Here is a 9947-nt window from a genome sequence, read left to right as displayed (position 1 = left end):
CAGCAGATGGAAGATCTTGCTCTCTGTCTCTCCTTCTCTCTGTAAATCTTCCTTTCCAATAAAATAAATAAATATTTAAAGCATATATTATATTTATGACACATGTGTATACAACTTGGATTAAAACTTATAATTCTATGCAAATTCTTACTGCACAGAATGAATCAAGCACTGGCATTTGCCTGAATTTTCCCCACGACGGAAGGAGTGCTGTGTTGCAGCTGCACAGTCCAGCTGCAGTGGTGGCCACCGTCAGAGAGGCACGTGCGGCGTCTTCACCCCAGGCCACTGCGTCCAGGCAGCCTTTGTCGGTGGCTCTCCCTGCTCTCCGGCTGGAATCCCCAGTCCTGTGCTGGGCTGACTGGGCGAAGACGAGGCCTTCCGGAGGACCCCTCTCTCGGCCTGAGAGAAGTCTGCATGTTCCGGGAGCTCCCTGTTTCCCTCTGCAACCTGCTGTGGCACACCTAGGTCTTGGAGACTGGCTCCACAGACACCACCACTCCAGCATCTGAAGCTTTTGCGTATTCGGTTCAGTAGGGAATGTTTCCGGGTTTTGTGATTCCTGCTTCCCCTGCAAGACCAGACTACAGCAAGGAATCAGACAGCAAAGAGCTGAGGACCAGCAGGTTAAGCCGCTGCTTGTCCTGCTAATAACGCACCCAGGATAGCAGCCTGCCTCCCACACGGGGCTGCACTCGGAGCTCCTGGTCCCTGGATCAGCCCGGCCAGCTCCAGCCGCTGCTCACTTAGGAAATGAGCCAGCAGACGAAAGATCTCCCTCTCTGTTACTCTACCTTTCAAATACGTAAATCAATCTTTAAAAAAGTGAACCGTTCAGTAGAGGCACCCTGCCCCTCTGGCACAGTAAACAGCCTGAGCTTCCCATCCCAGCTGTGGACATGGACAGCCCTGGCTGTGATGTTTCGTATGAAGGCCATGACAAATGCAGCACAGGGACAGACACGAGGCACGGAGCCGAGCTGGGGGAGAGTGGCGCCGGCGGGCGGATCTTTGCACAGAACTCTGAGATACGAGTAACGCTCTGGCAGCCAACGAATGGAGAGTGCCTCCTGGGCACGGAGAACACGACGTACAAAGTTCAAGGGTGTGCAGCGGAGCCTGCTGAGGGACAGCGAGTCCCTGATGTCGTTCTCAGGGTCAGCTGAACTGAGGACATAAGATTGAAGGCAAAGCCCAGGGTCACCATGCCGGTGCTAGATGGACACCCGGGGCCCCAGGCATCACAGGGCCCTGAGCACCAGCCTTAGCCCAAGGACACGCAAGTGAGGGCTGATGTTATCGTCCTCAGCCTCATCCCTGGGAAAGTACAAGTACACCGCCTCAGGACAGTGAATCCCGAGGGGGCTCCATGCCATGCCCCACAGACATGAGCCCAGGGACACTCCTTTACAAGCACTGGGACTCCATGACAGGAGTTCCGATAATCAAGAGAGGGTGTGCTGGACCAACGGCCCCATACACACCTTCATCAGGCTACTCCCAAAGGTGCACATCTTGGGAATGTTCCATGTCCGGAATTTTCCCACCGCATTGACTGTGGTGACCGAGAAGGGGCAAGCGAAGGCCTGGGTAAGGAGGGACTGTTATAGACCACACTGCTTTCTGACTCAAGCCACAATAGGACAGGTGCAACGAAAAAGGGTAAAGATGCTATGTGAAGAACCGGGTACAGGACTCCACCTGCCTTTCCACCAGGCCTCTCTCTCTCTGACACCTGCAAACCTGGGACCCACTAACACTGGTGCTGTTCGCTGCTCCCAGACCTTCCATGAAATCCTCCTTGCTTTGCGGCCAGGAAGAGGCCCACCCAGCAGCGTCCCGAGGGGCTGGGCACACACAACCCTGCCTCTCCATCTCCTCCTATATTTTGGCTCGCCAGCCAGCTCCAACTGCCTCGCAGGTAGGAGTCATGACTGCATTCCTGCCTCGCCGTGCCGGCTGGCTGGGATTCCAAGCCCGGATCTCAACAGGAAGGGTGTGTGGGGATTGTCACCCCTGAGGCAGAAGCCATGGAGCCAGTCATCCAGCTCCTTTCAAATCAACGTAATGACCTGCCCAGGACTTCTCTGAGAGACCAACGCCCTCGCCCAGCTGCCTGTCCATGTCTCGGGCTCCCTGGAACACAACCCGCAGGAAGGTCTCCCTTGATCCTGGGAAGAAGTGGTACTGCTCATGGCTGGGGTCCCTGATTTCTGCCTCCCATGGCCCGACATTCCATCGTCACACGGTGCAGATGGACACAGCGTGCGGCTGTGCAGCAGTGTGTGTAGCAGGGACAGGTGCCAGGGACATCTTGAACCAGGCACAGGTAGAAGAACAAGCTCTCAAACTGGGCAGCCTGGCGGCCCCACCAAGCTCCAGGAACTGCAAGGACAGACTGTTGGGATCTGCTGGTTCCTAAGGCAGGCTTCCCACTCTGGGCTCCCACCTTCCCATCTCCTTCAAAGCCAGGGCCTTCTCAGCAGCGGAAAGCATTACCACCCTGTGCGTTTCCAAAAAAAAAGAAAAGAAAGAAAAAACTCCTAGGGACCACAAATTGCACTTAGCAACTACCCAACGTGACTTCCTGTCCAGGGTAATTTTTTCTCTTTTTCCTCTCTAGAAAGGACTTCAGCTATTATAAAAGGAAATTATCCTCTCTCCTAAATTAGCCTGGCTTTCATTTGTCTTTTTCTTTTAACCATCAAACAAGCTTAGAACAAAAAACGAGGTCGTACTTCCAACTGGAATCTGAGAAGCCAGAGGCAAATCTTCCCTGCCTCCCACCTACCCATCACTTGGGGGCCAGGTCTCCCACGTCCAGGAGGGCAGCACAGGGTGAGCCACATGCTGAAGGCCAGACGGACTCTTCGTAACACCAAGGTTACCCATGCATTCCTGCCCCCTCATGTCTGAGTCACTAAGTGGCTATGCAACAGGTCATTGTCCTGCAGCGCTGGGGACAGGGAAGACCGGTGGGTCCAGGGCCCGCCCTCAGGCGCCTCCAGTCCAGCGGTCTTTCATTCCTTCATCGCACGAGGAACCATTATTTCATTTCCCACTGCACTAGCCGCTGACTGAGCGAGACAGCGCACATTTGCGCGGGCCCACAAGGACTCGCGTGACACCACACGACCCCGGGGCCAGGCGCCAGGGAGGTGTGAGGAACAAGCCGCCCCGCTTCCCCCACGGCTCCCCAGGAGGGCAGCCATCCCCGGCTTGTCTGCACTGGGGTCCCCGTCCCCTGAGGGAGGAGGACAAGGGGACAGGCTTGAGGCAAGGGGTGGGAGGCGTCTCCTGGAGGCCGGGGGAGAACCCCTGAAGGGCACAGCACCAAGACCGCCCCGTGCCAGCGGGAGGCCCTCGAGCGGCCACAGGCCTCGCCAGGCCACGGCCGCAGCTGGGGCCGCCCCGACTCGGCCCAAAGGTCGGCGTCGCGCGCCCGCACTGCGCCTGCGCAGCCCTGCGCCAGCGCGCCGCGCCGGGCGCCGAGGGGCGGGGCCCGGGCCGGGATTGGGCTCGGGGCAGTGCGTCGGCACGTTCCGGCGTCCGCGCGTCCCCGGCGTCGGCGCGCGGCGCCTGCGCACTGCGCGGCCGGCGGGGCGCTGGGGGCGGGGCGGGGCAGGTGCCGCCTCTGGCCTCCCGGTCCCGGAGCGGCACCCGGACATCGCGCGCAGGCCGCCGGCACCATGAAGATCTGGACCTCGGAACACGTCTTCGAGTGCGTGCGGGGCGCGGGCAGGCCGGGCCCGGAGTACCGGCGAGGTCCAGGCGCCCCTCGGGCAGTTCCCCGGCGTGAGGCCCTGGGGAAGAGGGCCGGGCCGCGGGATCCCGGGGGAGCGCCAGGGGCCCAAGGTCACCAGCGGACTCGGGCCCTGGCGGGAGGAGGGTGGCACGCTGGGGTCCTGGGCGACGCCCAGCGCGAGGTCCTGTGCAGCCGGGGTCGCGGCCCCGCCTCGTGACCCTGTGACCCCGTGACCCCGGGCGAGGCGGCAGGTGCCTGTGCCTCCGGGGGCGTGGGTGTGCTAGCGCACACCATTCTGAGCCACGGAGGCGTGCGCCTGTTCCCGGTCCCACTCCTGCTGCCGTGGTCGCCACGCTGTTTGAATTAGCACAGCTCTGTAGTGTGTTTTTAGTCTCTCGTGGACCTCGGCACCTTGGGTCACTTAGTGTCTGTTGTCATTGAGTGTCTGATGCCGGGACCCTTGCCACTGAGCAGGCCTTCTGTGCCCGTCCAGTCCCTTCGTGGGCTCGTGCCCTCCCGTTTCCGCTGTTTGTGCCTATGCTGAACACTTCCTTCAGTGTGCTTCTTTCTCAAGGTTTGCTGGCGGGCCTCCTGGCCTTGGCTTCGTTGCTGTCTCAATCTGCTTGTTCTCTTTGCCACAGAAAACTTTGGTATCTGGTGGAGGTTCTGGGGCTTCCTCCAGAAGACAGATGTGTTCGTGGCCTGGGACGGACAGCCCTGGGCTGTGCGTTCTCTCCAGGTGGCTGTGCAGCTGGTCAAGGTCCCAGCTGACAGGTGGACATAGGTGACGCCCACTGTGTCCCTTGAGCTCCAGTCTGTCTCCAAGTCCACATCCTTATTTCCAGGTGCCTGCTCAGCTCCGCTGCCCGAATGCCTCGCCAGCTGTTCCCGCCCTAGACTCCGGAAGTCCCAGCCCCGCTCTGCCCTCAGCCCTTCCCTTTGGGGCCCATTTCTCTCTTCAGGAGGTCACAGCCACAGTATCTGAGTCACCATTCTGACCCATTCTTGATACCACTGCTTCCGTCTGAAGTTTAGGGTGCAGTTGGCATTCCTTGCAGTTACCTGTCCCTCCAGATACAGGAAGACCCTGAGTGTGCCAGCTGCGGGGCAGTCTTGGGCCAAAGCAAGTCCTCGTCAGTGTTTCCATGCTGACTTGGCAGAGGTGGACTAAGTGCCAGCGCAGAGCCCCCTGAGGCCATGCACCCGCTGCGGTCCTGCAGAGGAGAGCGGGGGCAGTGCCAGGGGCCAGTCGTGCTGCTGTCAGCCCGAGTTAGCTGAGGGTGAAGTCGCTGATCATCTTGCTGTTTGCTCTGAGCAGTCAAGTGCTGTGTGTTTAGGAGAGGTTAGAATCCAACCGCTGCAGCCGGGCTGCCTCGGGCACCGACGGCGCAGGCTGCCACGGAAGTTGGGAGCAGAGAGACGTGCACCACGCTGCAGGTTGTGCAAAGCTGCTGCCGGGTCTCAGACTGTGTGAAGTTGTTGCCATTTTAGTCCTAGGTGAGGAGTAGCGAATGTGCTAAGAGGGACTGTCAGCAAGCCGCAGGGTAGGAGTGCCTCATTGAGCTTTTCAAAGCAGAACTCAGAGTCGCTTATTTGGGGAAAGAAGCCACGCGTGTGGCCACTGCTCGGTACTGGACAGACATGCGGAGCGCTTCGAGTAATGAAATCCCTAACGTTTTAGACCTGCTTTGTAGTTCCTGCAAGAACTTACACTTATTAGCTCTTTTTACCCTTGTTACTTTTTATAACTTCATAGAATTGGGATCAGATAACTGGCATAATAGCTTTTGCTGTTTGATTCAATAGGGCGTGATTTTTTTTAACTACATTTTTATGAGTCAGCGGTTCTTCCTAGTAACAAAATCTTGGTGTGAAAGTAGGAGGTTCTGCAAGGAATGGTGGTTGAATGGGCCAATAACTCTTTATTCTTGTAAGCTTCAGGCAATCAAGCTTCCATTGTGAAGATTATTCGACAAGTTCTAAAACTCATTCATGTGCATGTTTTTAAATATTTCATGCTTGACCCCCCCGGCAGCCACCCATGGGAAACCGTTACGACGGCTGCAATGCAGAAATACCCGAATCCGATGAACCCAAGCGTGGTGGGCGTGGACGTGCTGGACAGACACGTGGACCCCGCGGGGAAGCTGCACAGCCACAGACTCCTCAGCACCGAGTGGGGTCTGCCTTCCATTGTGAAATCTGTGAGTGCGCCGCCCCAGTGTGTCTGAGACCTCACTATAGCATCGGATAAGTCAGAAAGCCAGTTCTGAACGTCGTGTTGCATCAGTTCAAACCGCGTCGTGATAATCTTGAGTTAGGAGCATGTGGTGGATCGGAAAGAGCACAGTGGGCACGCAGCAGCGCTGGCACTTGGAGGGAAGCCAGCCAGCACTCTGCTCTGAAGGGGGTTGCATTCTGCATCCCAAGCTGCTGCCAGTAATAACGTCTAGAAGATTCCGCAGCAAGTGGCCATTGCTGTACATGGTGCCACAACCCGGGGCCCCTGTCTGTGACGCGAGCGTCAGTGGGCCAGGCTAGCCTGTGCGTGCTGGTGCCGCCAGCGGATCCAGGCCAACACACAGGACTGCCTGCTGGGGCTCGTGGCGCCGGGGCTGGCGGGAGGCTCCCAGGTGTTGTGGAGAGATACTTGGTAGCTCTTGTCTGGGTGCCATGGCCCTCGGGGTCGGAGTGCGGTGCACAGGCCGCCATGCCAGGCCTCAGGACAAGCCCTGTGTCTGGTGGTCTCATGTTCTCTGTGATGGGCAGACCCTGTTCCTGGCAGAGACCTCTTAGTAAACAGGTTTTCATGCAAGATGCTGTGACGCACGATTAGATAAAGTCTCAGTACCCTGGTGAGAGGTCCTCACTTGGGATCACTAACTTGGAATGCTTTGTTTAGCTCATTGGAGCGGCGAGAACCAAAACGTACGTGCAGGAGCACTCGGTGGTCGATCCTGTGGAAAGAGTGATGGAACTCAACTCCACCAACGTGAGTCCGGCGCCTTTGGATTTCCAGCCACTGTCCATCTTGTTTCTCTGTCCTGCGTGGTGTGTGGTGCAGCGAGCCTGGAGGCGCATGTGGGGCCACAGAGACGTGCTGGACGTCAGGCATGGCGCTCTGAGCGCACCTGGGCCCTACTGCACACACATATTGTTCCTCTTCTTTTTTCTAAGATTTATTTTATTGGGCCCAGTGTGGTAGCCTAGCTGCTAAAGTCCTTGCCTTGGACGCGCTAGGATCCCACATGGGCGTGGGTTCTAATCCCAGCTACTCCACTTCCCATCCAGCTCCCTGCTAGTGGCCTGCGAAGGCAGTGGGGAATGACCCAAAGCCTTGGGACCCTGCACCCATGTAGGAGACCCGAAAAAGGCTCCGGGCTCCTGGCTTCGGATCAGCTCAGCCCCAGCCGTTGCAGGCACTTGGGAAGTGAATCATCGGATGGAAGATCTTCCTCTCTGTCTCCTCTTCTCTGTATATCTGACTTTCCAATGAAAATAAAATTAATGGAAAGGCAGATATACAGAAAATAGGAGACACAGAGCGAAAGATATTCTATTTGCTGTTTCACTCCCCTAGTTGCCACAATGACCAGAACAAAGCCAGGAACCTGGAGCTTCTTCCGGCCACGTGGGTTCAGGGTCCCAAGGCTTTGGGCCATCCTCAACTGCTTTCCCAGGCCACAAGCAGGGAGCTGGATGGGAAGTGGGGCCGCTGGAATACAAATCAGCACCATATGGCACATGCAAAGCAAGGATTGAGCCACTAGGCTAATGCACCAGGCCCAATGTATGGACATCTTTGATACAAGGGAGGTTGGACATCTCTTTATTTGATTAATTTCACTGTTTAGCCCTCGCCTGTTTTCCTGCTGCACTATATGTGGTCTTACCTGGTGAGCGCTTTATTTGGTAGAGCTAATAAGCTTCCGATTTTAATGTGAATCGAAAATATTTTATCCAAAAATTAGTTGTAAAAAATGTTTGTAATTAAAATACCTTTAATAAGTAGGTAGCAATGAAATGTACGTTATATGTACATGGTAGTATCAAAATAGCTTATTGTTGGTGTACTGTATAGCTGGCAGGAATTTATATGCTGGTTTGGGAAATTATTTTCACTTCTTAAATATTTTTCCCTTCATTCTTTAGATTTCATTTACAAATATGGTTTCAGTTGATGAAAGACTTATATACAAACCACATCCTCAGGACCCAGCCAAGTGAGTAAAAATTTAATCAGAGTATTTTGTATAGACTGTCAATTGGGCTTTTTATATCAGTGTTTTTGCAAACCACTGAAAGGTCACGTCAGGCAGTGTGAATGTGTTTTTGTTCCAGAACTGTTCTTACCCAAGAAGCCATTATCACGGTGAAGGGCGTCAGCCTTAGCAGTTACCTGGAAGGGCTCATGGCCAGCACCATATCTTCCAATGCCAGCAAGGTGAGACGGCTCCTCTTGCACAGGCGGTCCCGGGGGCACACAGGCTCGGTGCCAGGCTGTGGGAGGTTGGCCTTCTGGGACCTCTGTCTGACTGGCAGGAAGTACCTGACATGTAGGAGGAAGTGTCGGGGCCTGGAGCACAGCCTGCCGGGAGCCGGCCTCGCCCTGCAAGGTGCTGTGTCTCCCCGCAGCCCCTGGCACACGTGTTATGCCCTCGTCGCCACTCCCGGGCAGTAATCTGCCACAAGCACACGGCTGTGAGCACTTGGTGTCAGAGGGGCTCCCCTCTTGCTCCCCACGACCACTGTCCGCCCACTGAGTCTCCTCCATTAAACACACAAGACTGGAAATCAAGTAAAGATGGACGCAGGGCAATATCATCATTGTACTCTTAGGATTATATCTGTGGAACTGTATCAAGTCTGTTAAAAGCTAAAGTTAAAAGTAAAACAAGATAAGTTTTATGAGACGTTTCCTTCAGCTCGAAGGGATTCTAGGTGTCTCCTCCGCCAGTCGGTGCTGGGCCGGACTGGGGACAGCAGGTGGCCATACAGGCCTCTGCTCCGTGGAACAGAGGAAGGTGACAGCGATGACCCACGCATCGGGCGGTGCAGAAGGGTGTGGCCGTGGTGAATGGGTGCTCTGTGACTCGGTGTTTTTGCCAAGGGCTGGTGGAGGGCGGCTTGGTCACTCGGGCCACACCAGGAGAGCATCGTGTGTGTGCCGGGACCCTGAGGCACATCCTGGGTGCTCCCCCTTCCTGGAAAAAGTGCCTGGAGCACGGGAGGCAGCAGCTCCCACAGGTCGGGGAGAGGTGCACCTCCAGTGGGAGGCTTCTCATGAGACACAGGCAGCCTGTCACTTCCCTGCAGGCTGCCCCAAGAACGTCTTACGTACAAAATAAAGATCAGTGTGTACATAAGCCAGTTGCTCAAGGCCTTTGCCATTTGATAAATGGCCAAATGCAAAGATAAGTGCTGAGCTGAGCTGTCCAAGGAGGTGATGTGTGCTGTGGAAGTGCCTCTGGCTCTTGGTGTGTGAGTCACTGCATCGCGCCTTTGCCGTCTCGCTAACCATGCGTGTTTTGGCTTTTTCTCTCTCAGGGCCGAGAAGCCATGGAGTGGGTAATCCATAAGTTAAATGCTGAGCTTGAAGAACTGGCAGCGTCGGCGAGAGGGAGCTTACGGGCCCCGATGGCAGCGGCCGCCTTTGCAGAGAAATGACGCCCAGGCCGCGTGCTCCTGCAGGCCCCAGCTCTCCAGGCCGATGTATTTATTTGTTATTTAAAAAGTACAACTATATTTTAGGTAGAATTTTTTAATGAGCTGGAGTCAGACTATGTGACTTTTGATCAAATAAGCAGATGCAGGGCTTCTAAGCCAAAGGATCACATGAGACAGCTTGGTGGTTCTGAGCAGCTGGGAGCTCCCGCGTGGGCCCTGCCTGGCTTCGGACCAAGCCCGAGGGAGCAGAACGCCTCTCGCACACACGCGGGGCGGGGTGCTGTCCGGGGGAGGCGTGCAGGTCGGAGGACGTTGGCTGTATAACCAGTGTTTGATTGGGTACTTTAATGGTATTTTTGGAGTGACATTGAGCACTACAAGGATATATGACTCCAATAAGACAATTTTGTTACCTTAAAGAGTACTGTGTTGATTTGCCAAAGTTTTGTAACTTAGTAAAGGTGCACCCTTCCTCAGATGCGTTCTCTGTGCCTGATGTTCCGGGGCGGGCTGGATGTGATCACTGGCTGGGCAC

At 55.7% G+C, this 9947-nt stretch overlaps 1 protein-coding gene and 1 long non-coding RNA gene across 3 annotated transcripts in view; one reads left to right on the top strand and one right to left on the bottom strand.

Moving 5' to 3' along the window:
* The window catches only part of LOC121161682, a 19037-nt gene extending 11947 nt beyond the window's left edge, over positions 1-7090 (bottom strand). Inside the window, exon 1 of the long non-coding RNA XR_005884708.1 lies at positions 7075-7090. This is a non-coding gene — a long non-coding RNA (uncharacterized LOC121161682). The remainder of the gene's footprint in view (positions 1-7074) is intronic.
* Positions 3601-9890, top strand: PRELID3B (PRELI domain containing 3B). 2 transcript variants are annotated; one of them, XM_040988230.1, is made up of 6 exons: positions 3603-3721; positions 5781-5949; positions 6648-6737; positions 7898-7968; positions 8087-8189; positions 9293-9890. In XM_040988230.1, exons 1-6 carry the CDS (start codon positions 3690-3692, stop codon positions 9410-9412), a joined length of 585 nt encoding a protein of 194 aa, XP_040844164.1. In that variant the 5' UTR covers positions 3603-3689; the 3' UTR covers positions 9413-9890. The 2 variants fall into 2 exon arrangements, with proteins under 2 accessions (XP_040844165.1, XP_040844164.1); XM_040988231.1 differs by lacking the exon at positions 6648-6737 and having other exon boundaries at positions 3601-3721.
* The last annotated feature ends 57 nt before the right edge of the window (positions 9891-9947 follow it).

Source organism: Ochotona curzoniae, unplaced genomic scaffold (genome assembly GCF_017591425.1).
Source record: "Ochotona curzoniae isolate NIBS_2020 unplaced genomic scaffold, NIBS_Ocur_1.0 contig_48, whole genome shotgun sequence".
NCBI classification, from domain to species: Eukaryota; Metazoa; Chordata; class Mammalia; order Lagomorpha; family Ochotonidae; genus Ochotona; species Ochotona curzoniae.
Note: the sequence above shows the minus strand (reverse complement) of the source record. Positions and strands in the feature narration are given on the sequence as shown.

Excerpts from the sequence above, each read along its gene's own strand:
- PRELID3B (XM_040988230.1), top strand. The coding sequence starts at position 3,690 with ATGAAGATCTGGACCTCGGAACACGTCTTCGA. Across the intron at positions 5,950-6,647 it reads TGCCTTCCATTGTGAAATCT|CTCATTGGAGCGGCGAGAAC; the intron begins GTGAGTGCGCCG and ends TGCTTTGTTTAG. Across the intron at positions 7,969-8,086 it reads CATCCTCAGGACCCAGCCAA|AACTGTTCTTACCCAAGAAG; the intron begins GTGAGTAAAAAT and ends TTTTTGTTCCAG.